Here is a 16953-nt window from a genome sequence, read left to right as displayed (position 1 = left end):
TTACTTTCATGAGGTGGCAAAAAAATATCAGCAAAACAATCCTAAGTAATTTCTCATGTTTCTCAAGAGCTTTAGGATAGGGAGGGGTGTGAGCATGAGGGATGGAGCATCGCCCTTCTCATTGCAGGGTTTTGTCACAGAATGGTTTGGGCTGAAAGGGACCTTAAAGCTCATCCAGTTCCACCCCTGCCATGGGCAGAAACACTTTTCACTGTCCCCAACCTGGCCTTGGGCACTGCCAGGGATCCAGGGGCAGCCACAGCTGCTCTGGGCACCCTGTGCCAGGGTTTCACCACCCTCACAGCCAGAATTTCTCCCTAATACCTCCCATATAGATTGGTATCTTTTCCCCTTTCTATTTATCTTTGCTGTGTCAGAGCAGCTCCCCCCTCCAGCCCTGCATCCCCACACCTCAGCTCCCATCTCCATCAGGTTTGAGGCTTTTCCAGGCTCATTGTCCCACCCTGAGCCTCCAGCACTGTGACAAACTGCACTTAACACCCAACAAAACTTCATCCCAGGGTGTTCAATGGGAACAGGTTTTGTTTTCTATGTGTGCTGGAAGGAAGTTAATAATACAAAACCCACCCTGGAGTCAAGTGCTGCAGAATGAAGTCAGGAACCTCATAGGATAAACACATTATCCTCATACAGGCTGCAGTAAGTGGGTATTGGAAAAATTAAATGCACTTGAATGGCTTTGCAGATATATCTCTGTGCCCATAAAACCTCCTGACAGTGAGCAAACACAAGAGTTGGCACTTGTCCTGCTTGGTTTAATTGTCTTTGGTGGGTTTTATATCCATCACCTTCTTAAAATCCCTGTGTCAACAACCCTGGCAGCTTCTTGTCCTGAAGATTTTGGGGTGATGGAGATGCTGGCACCCACAGAACCTCCTGCATCCACTGGAGCCTCCCTGCATCCTTAGATTTTTCTAAGGAATCCATCCAGCTGTGCTTTAAAAAAAACTATTATTAATTTAACCTTTGGGGGAGGGTGAGGGGGGAATTTCATATCTGGCTTTGTCTGAGATCTCTCAGAGTGATCCCTCTGGGGTGGGCAGGCCCTGGCACAGCTGTGGCTGCCCCTGGATCCCTGGAAGTGCCCAAGGCCAGGTTAGATGGGATTTAGAGCACCCTGGGACAGTGGAAGGTGTTCCTGCCATGGCAAATAAGCTTTAAGATCCCTTTAAAGGACTTTAAGGTCCCTCCAGTCCAAACCACTCTGATTCTATGATAAGAAAATCAGCTTTCCCCTGGCTGCCTCTTGCTCCACCAAGCAATCATTTGAGGGCATCTCCCTGTTCCCTGGAGAAAACTTCCCCACTTTCATGAAAAGCTATTAATATAAATAATATTAATGAGCCTCACCTGCATTAGCAGAAGATAATGCTCCAAGCCTTCTCTGGGAGAGCCTGAGCTGCTCCTGGCACTGCAGCTGGTGACCAGTGCAGCCCTCTGGGGGCACAGATTGCTCCCAGCAGCAGCTGCAGGCACCTGGGTCTGCCTGTGGCAGCTCACAGCTCATCACTTCTACCATTTTTCTATCCACCATTATTCCCCAAAGTGGAGGAAGAGATCAGGGAGCTGTGGCAGCCTGGATTCCCCCCAGCCACGTTTGGGGAGTGGTGCTGCAGGCTGGGAGGTGGCTGGGATGGAGCCTGGCTCTGCAGGGCCCTTCCCTGGGGCAAAAAAAGCAGAAAATGCAGCAGTAATGGGAACTATCTGAGATTATTTTAACTGTCAGATATCAGAAGCAAAGTAAAATGCCCAAATGAGTTGACAGCAGCTCAATTTGATCCCTGCCACGAACTGACTTTGAGCCCAAATTTTTCAGAGTCTGATAATCACCTTGGAATTGATTTTGTACCGAGATACTTTATCACATGTATTTGGTGTGGTTTGATGGGGTTTTTTTAGAAGCAATCTATGTCAAAGTTAAACAGACTTTATTAGAAGACACATGTTCCCTGCCCTTCCCTGGCTGGGTGTTCCTTTGGGGTGAATCTTGGTGAGATGAAGGAATTGCTGGGTGTTCCTTTAGGGTAAATTATGGTGAGATGAAGGAACTGCTGGGTGTTCCTTTAGGGTAAATCATGGTGAGATGAAGGAATTGCTGGGTGTTCCTTTGGGGTGAATCTTGGTGAGATGAAGGAACTGCTGGGTGTTCCTTTAGGGTCAGTCATGGTGAGATGAAGGAACTGCTCCTGATTTAAGTGGAAAGCCTTGCTCTGTTTCATGATTGCAGGTGACCACTGGACCTTGGTCACACCCTGCTCCAGCCCAGCTGCTCCTCAGTTTTCCCATCTCTCAATGACACCTGCAGTATCCTCCTGCCTAACCCAAGAAAACAAACACTTGTGAATTATCTGATGTGGGAAGATTTCTCTCACTCCTGAAAAAGTCCCATTTTTCTCAGGGTAGCCAGCCTGTGGTACAAACCCTTAAAGAAATGGACATCAGGACACTCCAAGCCCCAAATTCACAGAATCAAGGGATCCATACTGACACCTTAAAACATGACTGCAATTAAAGTAACATGTAGATCTAGAAACATAATGCCAATTTTTCAGCTGCCTTCTCAATGCTGAAACCTTACCTAGGTGTATTTTTAGGTCTTTCACAGGTTAGTGGGGAATGTAATTACAGGTTTGGATCCAATACAGGATTAGTCCACCCTGCTGGCAGCATTTTGGATAAAACCAGGGAAAATGGAGGGGAGGCAGGGGGAGGGCAAGGCTATTTTTATTGTTCCACACTCCCAGCACATTCTTGTGAAAATATTGTGAAAGAGACCTGTCCCCAAACCAGGTGTGACCCAGGCTTGGTGACACTGACAGAGCAAGGGAGGGTGATGGCATATGGAGCAGAAAGTGTGTTATTTCACCTGAAAGAAAAAGGAAGGACTAAATTAAGTTCCACTTTTGTCTGTACTGGGCTGTTTTGTCCCTGAAACTCCCGTGGGAATTTTGTGGATGCTCAAGTGCTCCCTGCCTGCTGGGTGCCAATGGGGGACAGGGTGCTGTGCACGTTAAAACCCCTCTATGCTACAATCTGAATTTCTCCATTTCTGAATTAAGTTTAGGAGTATTTTAGAGAGCTGAGCCACCCTTGAGGTCTTGTCTTTCAGTTACTTGACAAATATTGCAATAAAAAAATCACATTTTCTCTGATGCTATTGTATTTGTGGGATGCCCCAACAATGGAAGGAATGATGGATCTGACTCCATGTTCTCAGAAGGCTATTTTATTATTTTATGATCTATATTATATTAAAGAATACTAAACTGTACTATACTAAAGAATACAGAAAGGATATTTACAGAAGGCTAAAAAGATAATAATGAAAACTTGTGACTCTTTCCAGAGTCCTGACACAGCTTGGCCCTGATTGACCAAAGAGTGAAAACAACTCACAGAAACCCAATGAAACAATCACCTGTGGGTAAACAACACATTCCACATGAGCAAAACAGAGGAGAAGCAAATGAGATAATATTGGTTTCCTTTTTCTCTGAGGCTTCTCAGCTTCCCAGGGGAAAAGTCCTGGGCGAAGGGATTTTTCAGAAAATGTGAATGTGACATGATGCTCCAGCTGATCCTTCCCTGCCCTGTGGCCCCTGTTCCCAGTTTTGCTTTCTGGGAAAGGAGCAAAGGGCTGCTCTTCCACTGATCAGTACAAATATTTATTTCTGCCTCCTGCCCAAATTAGGACAGTGATTTTTACCTGTAATCCATCAGGCTAAAGCAGTTGGAGGGTCATGAAAATGCAAAGGCTCTGAGTTTCCCCGTGCCTCTGCTAATGTCAAATCTTCATGGGAATTGAGTTCCCAGGACAAAGGAGCTGTCAGATGAGTGCTGATGCTCCATTAATGGCAGGGTAGGGTGACCCACCCCTGCGTGTCAGCATTGTTGCTGAGGGAAACACGGAGACAAACCCATAATCACCTTTCCTGCATCTCTGCCACTAACACCTCGTTTAAGTATATATTTGTCTGCTGATTGATCACAGGGTTTTTTTCACAGCACACATTATCCTGCTGAGCGCTTCACGTTCTCACTATTCATGGGAGTTTCCACACGACGCTCATCACAGAACAGGAGGTAAATTGGGGCTGCAAAGATAATTCTCCACAGAGTCCCCATCCTCATCTTCTTGGGGAATCAGCAGGACCTGATCTCCCAAATCACCCTGGCAGTTCTGAAAAAGCCCAACCACATCTTTGCTCCCTAATTTGTGATGGGGAAAGGAGGGGAAATGACATTTCATTCAAACTTCACCTGAATGACAGGACAAAGGGAAATGGGTTCCCACTGGCAGAGGGCAGGGTTACACTGGAGATGAGGAAGAAATTCTTAATTGTGAAGGTGGTGAGGCCTGGGCACAAAGAAGCTGTGGCTGCCCCGGGTCCCTGGAAGTGTCCAAGGCCAGGTTGGACAGGGCTTGGAGCAACCTGGTATCCCAGGAAAGTGTCCCTGACCATGGCAGAGGTGGGATGAGATGATTCTTAGGGCCTCTTCCAGCCCAAAGGACTCTAAAGCTGCTCCTGGGTGGGGATTTCAGCAGTGGAGACCACCATAAATCAGAGGCATTTTGCAGGAAATCAAAGTGATCACAGCACATCATCACCACTGTCTGTATCTGCCATGAAAGGGAGCACTTCACACATAGTTTGCAGTGGAGAACGTGATAAAATAGGAGGGTGAACCAGAGTTAATTTTTTGTCAAGGTTTATAGATTGATTGGTGAGGTGAGAGAGGGGTCATCTTGGAGATGGCTGCACATCAGCCTTGCTTGAATGTGTGAGTTTTAATGGCTTAATCCACCCTTCAGTCACAGGGACCAAGCCCAGGCTGGTGGGAGATACACCTCAGTTCATCAGCAAGGAGAAAACACCCCAAACTGGCACTGAACCCAAAAAGTTTTATGTTTAGCAGAGACCCTGAACCTCCTGGGTAATCTGTCTTGGATAAGAAAGCAGAACCCAAAAAATGTTCAAAGTTTTGTGTCCACTGCAGAGAGAGTTCATCACTGAGGCTGATACCTGCTCAGGCAGAGCTGGCTGCTGACAATAAACATTTAAACACAGGCTGAGCACACCCAGATCCATGGACTGCTGTAATTCATTAAACAAATGTTGGGTTTAATAGCCCCGTGTCCAAAGCTGGTGCCATGGATGTGCTCAGCTGTGAAATATGCTGTGGAAGTCATTGCTTTGCAAAGGGCTCTAGAAATCTGCTTTCTATTAACATAAAATGGGTTTACTGCAGAAAAATCTCTGGGATCACATTTTTCTCTCAATTATCCCTTCTCAGTGGGATTCCTTGAGGTTTGTGCTGGGTAACTGAGATGTGTCTAAGCTGGGGGGTTTGGAGCTGGGGTTTGTTTTGATCCATTAAGCTTGTATCTCGCCACAGTGATGTAATTCCCCCAGTCTGAGACACTTTATAAACATTAATGGGTTTGTTTTCATGGTCCCCAGGGATGTGCAGCACAGGAAGGTCGCCAAGACCATTTTACCCTCACAGAGAGAGAGATGGGGAAATGTGGCAAGAGATAAACTGAATATTCACTCAAAATTTAATCCTGTCCATCCTTAGCTCTGTTTAATTCAGTTTTAATAACTTATAAGTTAGTAACCATCACTTAGTTATACGTTTTAATAACTTATTAGTTTTAATAACTAGTAAGCTATTACATCAGTACCACATCAGCAAGGTTTGCATAAAGATGCTGCTGAGGAAGCTGAGGAAGGAAAGAGTTGGTGCTCTGTATTTTATGAGTGAGAGGGGTGTAAAATGCATTTATAAATACACCTTTGCAGAGGGGAAAACATAAATTACTAGGCATTAACAACTGCTGTAGCTTTGATAGGAATTATTTAGTGGAGATGTGCTGGAAGAGACTGGAATGTGCTTTTCCTGGGGATTGCTGCTGAAGTTGCTGCTCTCTTGCACTGGATTTTCTTGGTGATAAACAGCCACAGAGATGCCTCTGGTGATATTTGGAAAGGGCCAATTGGAAGCTGGCCCTACAGCATGCCAGGGCACAACAAACCTGAGGCACAGAGCAAAAATCCCACTTTGGAGATCTTTTCCCATCATTGAGGGTCCATTTTTGAGGATGTACTGAAGGAAGCTGGTGATACTCACAGCTCCTTCAGCTGGGAATTGTTCCTGCAAACAGAGATACATGGAGCAGATGAGAAATTAATGTAAATATACAGACAGAAGGCAATTTTTTTTGGAGGAAGTGAGGCAGAGGCAGATAAAAAGCGATCAGCAGAATTTACATAAGCCTTCCCCATCACAGAGGTCATCATTCTGCAGGATGACACATGGAAATTCATTTTTATTAAATTCTGGATGATTATTTAATTGGAAAAAGAAGGATTTAATTGAATCAAGTCAAAGGGCCCTATTAGATTACGTTCAACCTTAACACAGAAGGCTTTTCCCATTTAGTTAAACTGGTTCCTTTGCATATTGTACATATTAAACTATAAAAAGTGGTAATCTGAATAGCAAATTAAAGGGTTTGGAAGGCCTGAATGGTACTCATGTGCTTCTCAACCCTTTTTCATCTTCTAAATCTTCTCATATTCCCTTTACTGCACTCCTAAGGTTGTAACAAGAGCAAAGATGAGGGGTGGAACTCTCAAATCTTCCTCTATCCCTGTTTATTCCATTTACACACTCGAGGAATGGCCTGCCTGGATGTGATGGCACTGCCAGAACACATTGCCCAAAACTGAGGGTGTTCTCCAGCTTTTCAAGGCTCCCCTTGCAGCACCTGAGCAGATGCTGAGTGTAGCAAGGTTGAATGAAGATTTGTGACTCACTGGCATTGACTGAGGTTTCCCTTGTGTCCTTAGGAAATATTCCCAATCTCTTCATGCCTCATCTGCATGGCCAGGGACTCCCATCCCTCTGGGACACAGACTCCTTGCAGAGCTGTCAACTTCCTGCTAAAAGCTGGAATTAAAAAAAATAATATTAAAAAAACATCATCAAAGCAATTTTGGGAAATAATATGTTTCTAATTTTGTGTCATTAATTAGCTTTTAATTTCAGTTTTTTTCTTAATTTAAAACTAAAAGGAGTAAGGGATGGAGGCACAATTAATTTCCTAAAGTTTCATTTCATCCTAATTTTGAGGTTTCCAGCAAAGGCTTGGCCTTCTGACTGGGAGCTGGCACAACCCAGCTGGGTTGGGAATTTCCCATCCTTGTGCCTTTCCTCTGGCTGATATTGCTGGGACACTCTGTGCTCCTGCCAGGAGGAAGCTCAGAGAAATCAAATTCTGCTCTGAGAGACCAAAATCAATTTTAATGGATCCAGCTGTTCCCCAGGAAGGACAGGAGGAGGCATGGGAAAGGGGAGAAAAACTCCCAAGATCTCTTCAGGGGATTTCAGGAAGGCTTCAAAGTAGTTAGGAAAGTTTTTAGAGTGAGGTTTTTAACTTACCCATGAGGCCCCAGCCAAACTTTAGGACACATTTTTTTAAATAACCACGTGCTAATGTAGAAATTCTCTTTGTCAGTAAATTTAAAAAATTCCAGCTCTGACAGTGCAGCAACTCAAGCAGTCTATTATTAAAGTTAGATTGAGTAAGAAACATCATTTGGAATTTGCCTTAGCAGCTAAATGGGTTCTTGGAAGGTTCAAATCAGCTTTAACCTGATTTTTTTATGATAAAAAAAAAACATGCTGGTACTTTAAAGCCAAGTTCCTTTTTGCTGAAGCTTTACTTTTATTCAAGTGCAATGAGGAAATTTTGCATATCCAGTACTGGGATTGCACATTCAGGTTATCTGGTTACATACATAATTCTCCCATTTGCAAACACACTTTGCAGCACATGCTCATGCAAATTAAGTATGAAACTGGGCATTTATCTTGATTAGAATTCAGTTGCTTTATAGACTTGCAGAACTTTATCTCACTCAGGGATGGCTGTAGAGATGATGGAGAAGGAATTTCAAAAATTGCATTTATTCTCCTTTTGGGTTGTTTGTTGGCCCTCTGGGGATTCATTAAGGCAAACAGACCTTTCCACTGGCATTCTGAGTGCCCTGCTCCAGCACCCAGCTTGGGCTGCAGACACTGCTGGAAACCCTCTGCCAGAAATAATTGTCCCTTGCAAAAGCCACTGTACCATTTCATGGCATAAATGCTAAATTTTCTCTGTTTTACAACATCCAGATGGGTTGATCCAGATGGATGTAAGGACTGGATGCCACTTGGCAAGGACTCATTCCTTTTGACTCTTGGAGAGCTGGTTGTACCCGGCATCCAGATCAGACCTGAGGTTCTGGGGGATCCAGGCTGCTCTTGTTGGTGTTTTTCAGCAGACTGACACAGCTGATTTCCCCATTTCTGTCCCCAAAAGCTGCCTGGGGACTCTGCACAGCAGAGAGCTCCTGCAGAGCCCCATCCCTCAGTCCCTGGGGGTGTGGGATGGTGGGATGCTCCTGCTTTTCCTCAGGTCCAGCCTCTCCTGGAGCCATCCCTGCAGCTCGCAGGAACAGGAGCCTTTTCTATCCTTTTTACTGCATTTTGAATCAGGGCTCTGCAGTGCCAGTGCTGCACAAGGACACCCTGAAGTTCAAAGAACTGCCCCAAATTCTCAGCTCGTTCAGCCAAAAGCCTGAATTTAGGCAAATATCAGATGGTTTAGCAAATTGTGCTGGGCTTTGCTCACAGGTCATGATTTTCTCTGGCTTCCCCCTAACAAGAGTCCATGCTCAGCATCCTGGCTCCTTCCTGTGCATCCCACACCACTCCTGCTCCTGTGAGCCTCCCACCCCACTGCCATGGGGGCTCCTGCCCAGCTCCTAAACCCATTTGTGAACTTTTCCAGGTACAGGTGGCTCAGGTGACAACTCCCAGCACGGCTGCCCGCACATTTGGGATGCAGGGATGGAGTGGGGAGGTACAGCCACGTGGACCACGGTCTCCAAAGCATCCCTGTCCATGGGGCTTGGTGTGGTGGAAGGTGTTGGAATGAGACAATCTTTAAGGTCTTTTCCAACATAAATCACTGTGATTCTACAATTTCACTTCAGTGAGGATGAAGCCATCTGCAGGGCTGCCAGGGGCAGGGTGGCAGCTCTGCAGGCTTGCTGCAGCCCTGGCAAACACACAAGAGGATCCCTCTGAGGGATGGCTAAGGCACAGGGAAACATCCGCGCTCCCTCTAGCAGTCGCCAGCGAATGGATGATACCAATAATTCTCGATTTTTCACCCTGGGTTCGTGCCACGTGAACCGCCACTGTCAGAGCTCCTGCACTAGCATTACTGCAGTGCTGACAGCGCTCAGGTCCCTCTTTCCCCCCCGCCCCAAAATCCTTCCAGGGCGATTTTTGGAGCCGTTTCCCTCCACCTGCTGCAATAGCTGCCGGGCAGGGGGGGTGAGCCCTGAGCGCAGCCAGCAGCGCGGTTCTCCCCCGGTGCCATTGTGAGCTCCCGGCGGGCACTGCCGCATCCCCCAGCACCCCTGAACCCCCCGGGGCTGCGGGGGGGTCTCGCTCCCGGTCCCGCAGGCTCCCCCCGCTCCTCACGGCAGGGACCCGCCCGCCGCAGCCGCGCTCCCGCCGCGATGCCCTCGGCCGAGCTGCCACCGCCCCGGCCCTGCCGGGGCTGCCGGGGGGGCAACAGGTAGGGGGTACCCGCACCCCCCGCACAGCCTGTTTCCCTTGTACCCCCTCTGCACAGCCCCCCTGCTTTCCCCTGCACATCCCCTCACAGAGCCCCTCTCCCCTTTGCGCTCCCCTTCCTTTGTCCCCCTTCGCAAAGCCCCCTCCCTCTGCACCCCCTTGCACAGATCCCTCTCCCCTTCCCCTCTGGGATCCCCCTCCCCCGGCACGGAGCCCCCTCCCCTTTGTCCCCCCGGCCGAGCCCCCCTCGCACCCTCCCAGCCCCCTCCCCTGGCACCGCCCCCTCGCCCCTCCCACTCCCCTCTCGCTGCTCCCCTCCAGCCGCCCCTGCCCCCCTGCCCAGCCCAGCACAGCCCCCTGCCCGCCCCCCCGCCGCTCCCTCTCTCACCTCTCTCTCTCTCTCTCTCTCTCCTCCTCTTCCTCCCTCCCCCCAGGCCAAAATCCTGCACATGATGGACGACAACAAGCAGCTGGCGCTGCGCATCGACGGGGCGCTGCAGGCGGCGGGCCAGGAGGTGACGGCGCTGCGCGCCGAGCTGGCGGCCACCGGCCGGCGCCTGGCCGAGCTGGGCAGCAGCGACCCGGCCATGGAGCACGGCCCGCACGGCGCTCAAGGTGGGTCCCGCCGCGGGCAGGGGGCGAGGGGGCTGCGGGCAGCCACGGGGGGACACTCCGGGCCGCCGCCTCCGCTCGCTGTTATTGTCCATTGTTTATTTTTGGGGGTGCCCGGCGCGTCCCGTTGCGGGTTCGGAGCAGGGTCCGTCCCTGCCGCGCTGGGTTCCTGCAGCCCCGGCATGAGGAGGGACCCCCGCCCCAAATGCTCACAGCCCCCCGCATCCTCCGCCACCATCGCCGCCCCCTCTGTTCCCATCCCCTCGCCGCACCCCGCCCCGAGGTTCCCCCTGGCCGGCTCTCCCCGGTAATCCCGCGCCCTCAGCCGGTTTCGTAATTCGGTAGGAAAGCAGCCATGTTACCGCCGCGATCCGCGATCCGGCCCCGCACGGAGCCCCAGCCCCGGCCCCGGGGCTTGGACTGGCCCGGGGTTCGGACCGGCTGCGGGGCTCGGACCGGCTTCGAGCTTGAACCGGGCTGCGGGCTCGAACCGGCCCGGGGCTCGGTCCGCCCATGGAGCCCAGCCCGAGCCCCGGCACCCCCAGCGCGGCTGGGGGCAGGCTCGGACAGCCCCTGTGCCAGGCACACCCCCCTGTGCCAGGCGTACACCCCCGTGCCCCCCGCATCCCTGCAAAGTTGTCCCCATAAAGCGGGGTGCAGGGGGAGCGGGAAGAGACTTTGTGTGGTGCTTAAGGAACTGAGCCCGAATCGCTCCTGTAGTACTCGTGGTGCTCTCGCCAGGCTGAAATTCAGTTTCCTGTTAATCAGAGTGTGTTGCCATCGCTGATACGTTTTTATTTGAATGCTTTTGTGTTTTAAGGTTTAAATTTCCCCAGTAATTACAGGCTTGCATGACAGTTTACCCCGAGCAGCCTTGATGTCAGAGCAAAAATAGTGCGAGCCCTCCCCTTTCCCGATAACTGAATTTACACCTGTGTGATAAAAACGTCAGTAGCTGTTATTTACTCGTTACTTATTTACTGTATCCCTTGGTAGGGTGGTTCGGCGCTATTTTAAATAACAGTTGCGTTTTGGTGAAGCTCTTTAAGGCTAGCATAGCGTTTGGCGGGGCATAGCTGCTGCCGGCAGGATGTAATCATGGAATTACAGAATCATAGAACACTTTGGGTTGTAAAGGATCATAAAGATCATCTTGTTTCAACCCCCCCTGCCATGGCTGGAACTGATTGGATTGCGTTGCCGGTGTGTTGTCGTTCGTGGCAAACTGATTTAGAGGGATTAATTAGTGGTTTTATTCCATCCAGCTTGTGTTTCACTGTTTTGGTAGTGGGGGTGTGGGGTGTGAATTCCACTCACCCAGCTGAGATTCCCGGTGGCTGCGGGGATGTAGGAAGTGAAGTTACCTGTGTGGCCAGGGATTTTCTGAAATGCTGTGCAGAGGCTGGGATAATCTCAGCCACCCTCTGCCATACACCACAGCCAGGCTACTGAGGCTCTTTTGCTTTTATGAAAATCTGCTGAAAGGGCAGAAGGAGATGCCAGCCTCCATCCTCCCCTGCGGAGCAGGGGCATCAGGAATGCAGATGGTGACACGATGTACAGGGCATGCATGTGGAAATGCAGGCTTGCAGCCAGGGAAGCAGGTAAAGCCCTTCAGCTGCTCGTGCTCACAGATTTCTGTGTGTGTTCAGTGTTTGCTTTCGTTTCCTCCCCAGGACACTTCTGGGGGGATGCACGTTTCTGCAGCGAGTCCTGGCAGGGGACAGGGGGGTGTGTTCTCTGAGGTTAGGGCTCTTTTTGTTTTCCTCAGAGGTTTTCTAATCTGTTGAGTGATGAAAAAACCTCCTCTTTGTGTTCCTTTACTATCAGCATGCTGGAAAACAGTTGGTGCCCTGTAAAGGTGCCAAAGAAATGTGCTCAGTTCCCCAAAGCCTGCGTGTTTCTGCTTATAACTCTGATTACACCTGCTTTGGAGCTGTGGGGTCCCTGTGATGGGGAGAGGGGGAAGAGTGGCCCTGGAGGAGCTGGGTGGGAGAGTGGTACCTGCAGCTGGAGCTGCTGGAGGGTTTGCTCCATCTTCCCCCTCTCTAAGCTGAGAAATTTGGCTCGGCACGCTGATGACTCGGAGTGAGGGGAAAGGACGCTGCCACAGCAAGGTGTGACTCCGTGGCCTCGTGGCTGTGAATGAGTCTTTGTCTTTCCCCATGAATTTAATAAGCTGTTATTAACACTGTGATGTATCCAGCCCTGTGCCACTGGTGTTGTAACAGAAGTCAATCAGTTCGGTGTGAAATCGCATCTAAAGAGTGTTTTGTCTGTCATGCTTAGGGAGGAAAAGGGGGAGAGTACTTGATCTCTGCAAAACCCACCGAGGAGATTCACTCTGCTTTGTGTTTCCTCCCTAAGTTTGGTACTATTGTTTATATGCTGCCATAAATGCTCTCCTACATCACTCTGTGTTTGTGTAGACAGGCCCAAGATATCTATAGTGAGCCATATGCTTTTCCTCAAGGATTTTGAGACGACGTTGAGAAGGATGGGGTGAAAACAAGAATCTCTGAATAGCTCTGCTGTTGTGTGTCTCCTAAGTAGGAGGGCTGCCAAGCTGTTTGATTTATGCAAATGCATTAAAGGCAGGCAGGAGGATGGGGAATAGGGTGGCAGCCTGCAAGTGCAGATTTGGGGTGTGCTGGTGGGTGAGTGCTGGGATCTGCTTTGGTCCAGGAGGAAAAGTCTGGGGTGGAATCATCAGGTCCCTTCGCTTACAGAATCCCAGAATGGTTTGGCTTGGAAGAGACTTTAAAGATCATCCAGTCCCAACCCCCTGCCACTTGCAGGGGCATCTTCCACCATCCCAGGGTGCTCCAGTCCCCATCCAACCTGGCTGTGGACATTTCCTGGGGTCATGGGGCAGCCACAGCCTCTCTGGGCACCCTGACAGGGGAGAATTCCTTCTGTGTGGTGGGCAGGAGCTCACGATCTCAGTCTTGCAGGCAGCTGCTCCAGGTCAGTCCCAAGCTGTATGGAAGGAGGTGAATGTGTGTCTCTGTGCCATGCTCAGTCAGTAATTAATACTGAGGATGTCAGATGTGTTATTTGTGTAATTATGGTGCAGCTTGAGACAGCTGGAGGTAATAACTCTGCCCCTTTTGTGCACTCTGAGACTTTTTTTCTGCTACAATGTGCTGTTTTTGCCATGGCAAGGTATGTTTTGAGGGCCTCTTTTCCGTAATTTTAATCAAAACTGAAAGAATTCCGCGAAGAGGGGGAGCAGGATGGTGGGTGTGCGTGGGTAGGCAGGAATGGAACTTGTCCATTGTTACAGTCCTTAGCCTGAGTGTTAATCATTCAAACCTCTCAGCCCTGACAATCTCCTTTAACCAGTGAGTTAGCTGGGAGAAGTATTTTGGCTGCAGCCTCTGTCTAAACTTGGATGCAGATCAGGGTGGAAATCAATACTTCATGTCCCCAGCTTTTAGCACAGCAATTACAGGCAGCACTGGTAACATCTCTGCAGCTGTGTGTCAGCACCTCGTGTTGGAATCCCTGCTTGAATTTGTACTGCTTGAATTGATTGTGAGCAGAGATGTGCCCAGTGCTCTGGGTGGGATGCTGGTAATGAGAGAGGGGATGCAGCAGAGCATTGTGGAGGGTCCATGCTGAGCTGGGACCCTGTCCATGCTGGCAGCACCTCTGGGCTTTTGGCTTCAGAACCTACAGAATCACCAGGTTGGAAGAGATCTTCAAGATTATTGAGTCCAACCCAGCCCCAACCCCTCAACTCAACCCTGGCGCCCAGTGCCACATCCAGGGATGGTGCCTCCACCACCTCCCTGGTTCCTGGAAATTCCCCAAATTCACAGAATTCCCCCACATTCTCAGAATCACCAGCTTGGAAGAGACCTTCAAGACCACTGAGTCCAACCCAGCCCCAACACCTCGACTCAACCCTGGCACCCAGTGCCACATCCAGGCTTTGTTTTGATGGTGACTCCACCACCTCCCTGGCAGCCATTCCAGAACTTTATCACCCTTTCTGTAAAAAACTTTTTCCTGATATCCAACCTATAAATTCACCTGTATTTTCAGCAGTTTGGTTTAGAGCAGTATCTGTGTGGAAAAGTGAAGTCTGGGGATGCCTTGCCATGCTGCATCAGGTGTTTGGTCCGTTCAGCCTCGTGTTTTTGCTTTAGTCTCCTTCCCACATTAAATGGAAAACACCTTAATTAATTAATGTTGGTAAAGTGCTTGAAGATGTAACACGCAATCAATGGCTGAGTGTTGTTAATAACACCTCACTCAGCGTTTGGTTTATCTCATTCCTGATTTCAGAGCGGTGCTGGCACACTGTGATCTCTGTCTCCTGGCCTGTGGTGCTGAGGATTGGTGGTGTTTGCCATGGATGCTGCCAAAATCCAGCTGGGGCTGGGGCAGGAGCTGCACCCTGCTCCTGCAATAAACAGAGTTGCTCCTTGCTGTGCTGCTCTCTCAGCACGTGCAGCATAAGAAAGATTCCAGTTGTATCTTGGGATGTGGAGATGCCAAGGGGCTAGGAGGACCTTTCTGCTCATGACAGCCTAAAATAGAGTTTTTTCTTTTTCTCCTTGATCTCAGTATCCTTTCATAGCTACAATACAAGGACTTTGACTTTTGCCCGGGAGGCAATCAGTTACCTCTGTGCTGTTGCTATTTTGTGAGTAATCATCTCTGGCTGTTGAAAATGTACCATTTTCATCTCTTCAGAAATCTTCCCTGCTATTTGTTCTTCCAGAGCTGGAGAGCTGATACTGTAAAGAAGCCTGAGGAATTTGGATGCTGCTGCCCAGTTGGGCATTGGGAGCATTTTTGTACCATGCTTATCAGCAGATCAAGGTCTTGCTGTACTATTACTCTTTCTAATAATTTCCTACTTTGTTTCCCTTTGTCCTGCGTAGTTCAGGGAGCAACTTGTTTCATGCTCTAAAACAATTGCTTGTTCTGGGAAATAAATCTGTGCTTAGCAATGTTCCCATGGCTGCTTTGGACACAGGGAACTGCCTGCTGATAACACACCAGGTCCTTGCTGTATCTTAGGCTTTGAAGATGTTCATTTAAGTATCTTTTTTGCAGCTTTCCTATTCAAAAGCCTCATCTGGCATGGTTAACATAATATTTAGATTCTCATTGCTTTAGGCTTTGTCCAGGAGAGTTAAAATGAAGCTTCTAAGGATGAGTAAGCTCAAATAAACTGAAGTTGAAGGAGGACTTAATCCAGGGCTTTTGACTCACCAGTTTGAAATATAACCATGAAAATGGTGTTAGATTTGCAGGTGGGCAGAGGGACATAGAAATAAGTCTCAGTCTTAAGTTGGGGAGGATTAGATATGATTTTGTGGGTTGTGTTCAGGCACTCTCAGATATTCACTGGTGGGGCTGGGTGTCATCCAAGAGGACAGTCTGTCCTCTCGTTACTTATTCTTTTTCCTCCAGATAAATCAGTGGACTTGGTGTTCTCTGTCCCTGGGGCTGAACATGGAATTCTCTGAGATGCCAAAAGAGGCTTTACAGCCTTGAGCAGGAGCTCCTGGCCCAGCCTTGGGCTGCAAACACCTTTCCTTGGGTGGGGCCTTCTCCTCTCTGTGCTTCAGGTACCTCACTGTACACCAGGCAGTGAGTACTAGCACGATGCAGAGCAAAACTTTGGCCTCCAGCTTGTTAAAATTCAATCCTGAGGATTTCTCGTGCCAGCAAAGCGTGAGATCAGTGCTCTGCTCCTGACACAGCATCTGCAGAACCCTGTGCTCATAACACAGGGCAGCAGCTACACAGAAAACCCCAGGGAATCAGTCACATTTTTCAGTCTGCATCCTCACCCTGGGGATGCTGAAGGCTCAGGGGGTTGCTTCTTGTTGCTTTGCAATCTATTCCTGTTTTTCATTTCTCTGTTGTTTTACTTGAGCCTTTATGTGGGATGTTTTTGGATATTGAGATGGATTTTGTGGCACCTCCAGCTTGATTATTTTGGTGTTTGGAAATGTGTCCTGTGGTAGCAGGAGGTGGGATGGGTTTAGCTTTTTTTAAAGGAAAAAGAAGCAGTCCCACCAGAATATGGAAATGGAATAAATGCTTTTGAAAGCTTTGAAGCCTTTTGTGTAGTCAGTTTGTCTGCAGGATGGGTTTAGCTTTTTTTAAGGAAAAAGAAGCAATCCCACAGAATATGGAAATGGAATAAATGCCTTTGAAAGCTTTGAAGCATTTTCTGTAGCCAGTTTGCAGGAGTTGCAAAGGTGAGGAAAATCTCTTCCTGAGGTTTTCCTTCTGCACCCAATGGTAATTGGAGGCTTGGGGATGTGATGGTGAGGGTCTCCAGAGCAAGAGGCTGAGGTTGAATGTTGGGAATGGGTTGAGATGTGAGGGGAGCTGAGGCAGCAGAGGCTCTCCAGGAGGAAAATGCATCCCTGCAGAACAGCTTTGCAGTGCTATTGGCCATGATTGAGCGTGACACTGGCTCCCAGGGGTATCCTATCCCCCTCAGCCCAGCTCTAGCTTCCATAATCTGATAAATTACTGATTCCCTAATCTTGTTAGTGCTCTCCTTGCCCAGATCCCTGCAAGGAGCTCTGGGATGGGGACAGAGCTGACCACAGGTGATTCTGGCTGCTGTTTCCCACCCAGACTCAGTGTGGGTGGCTTTTGGGGTCAGGTTTCTGGTTTTCAGCTGGGCTTGATAAAGGGATGTGT

The 16953-nt window shown here is 49.0% G+C and overlaps 1 protein-coding gene and 1 long non-coding RNA gene across 3 annotated transcripts in view; one reads left to right on the top strand and one right to left on the bottom strand.

Annotated features, from left to right (window-relative positions):
* KAZN (kazrin, periplakin interacting protein) overlaps positions 1-16953 on the top strand; it is a 218514-nt gene that overhangs the window by 114178 nt on the left and 87383 nt on the right. The window contains exon 3 of the mRNA XM_064730483.1: positions 10095-10275. Within this exon, the coding sequence (XP_064586553.1) occupies positions 10095-10275 (181 nt within the window). The remainder of the gene's footprint in view (positions 1-10094; positions 10276-16953) is intronic.
* On the bottom strand, positions 1399-10136 carry LOC135456562 (uncharacterized). 2 transcript variants are annotated; one of them, XR_010442572.1, is made up of 4 exons: positions 10049-10136; positions 6843-6975; positions 3728-6177; positions 1399-1682 (listed from the first exon to the last, which is right to left on the bottom strand). It is a non-coding gene; the product is annotated as an uncharacterized LOC135456562 (long non-coding RNA). The 2 variants fall into 2 exon arrangements; XR_010442571.1 differs by lacking the exon at positions 1399-1682 and having other exon boundaries at positions 3513-6177.

Source organism: Zonotrichia leucophrys, chromosome 21 (genome assembly GCF_028769735.1).
Source record: "Zonotrichia leucophrys gambelii isolate GWCS_2022_RI chromosome 21, RI_Zleu_2.0, whole genome shotgun sequence".
NCBI lineage: Eukaryota > Metazoa > Chordata > Aves > Passeriformes > Passerellidae > Zonotrichia > Zonotrichia leucophrys.
This window is presented reverse-complemented; position numbering and strand designations above follow the sequence as displayed.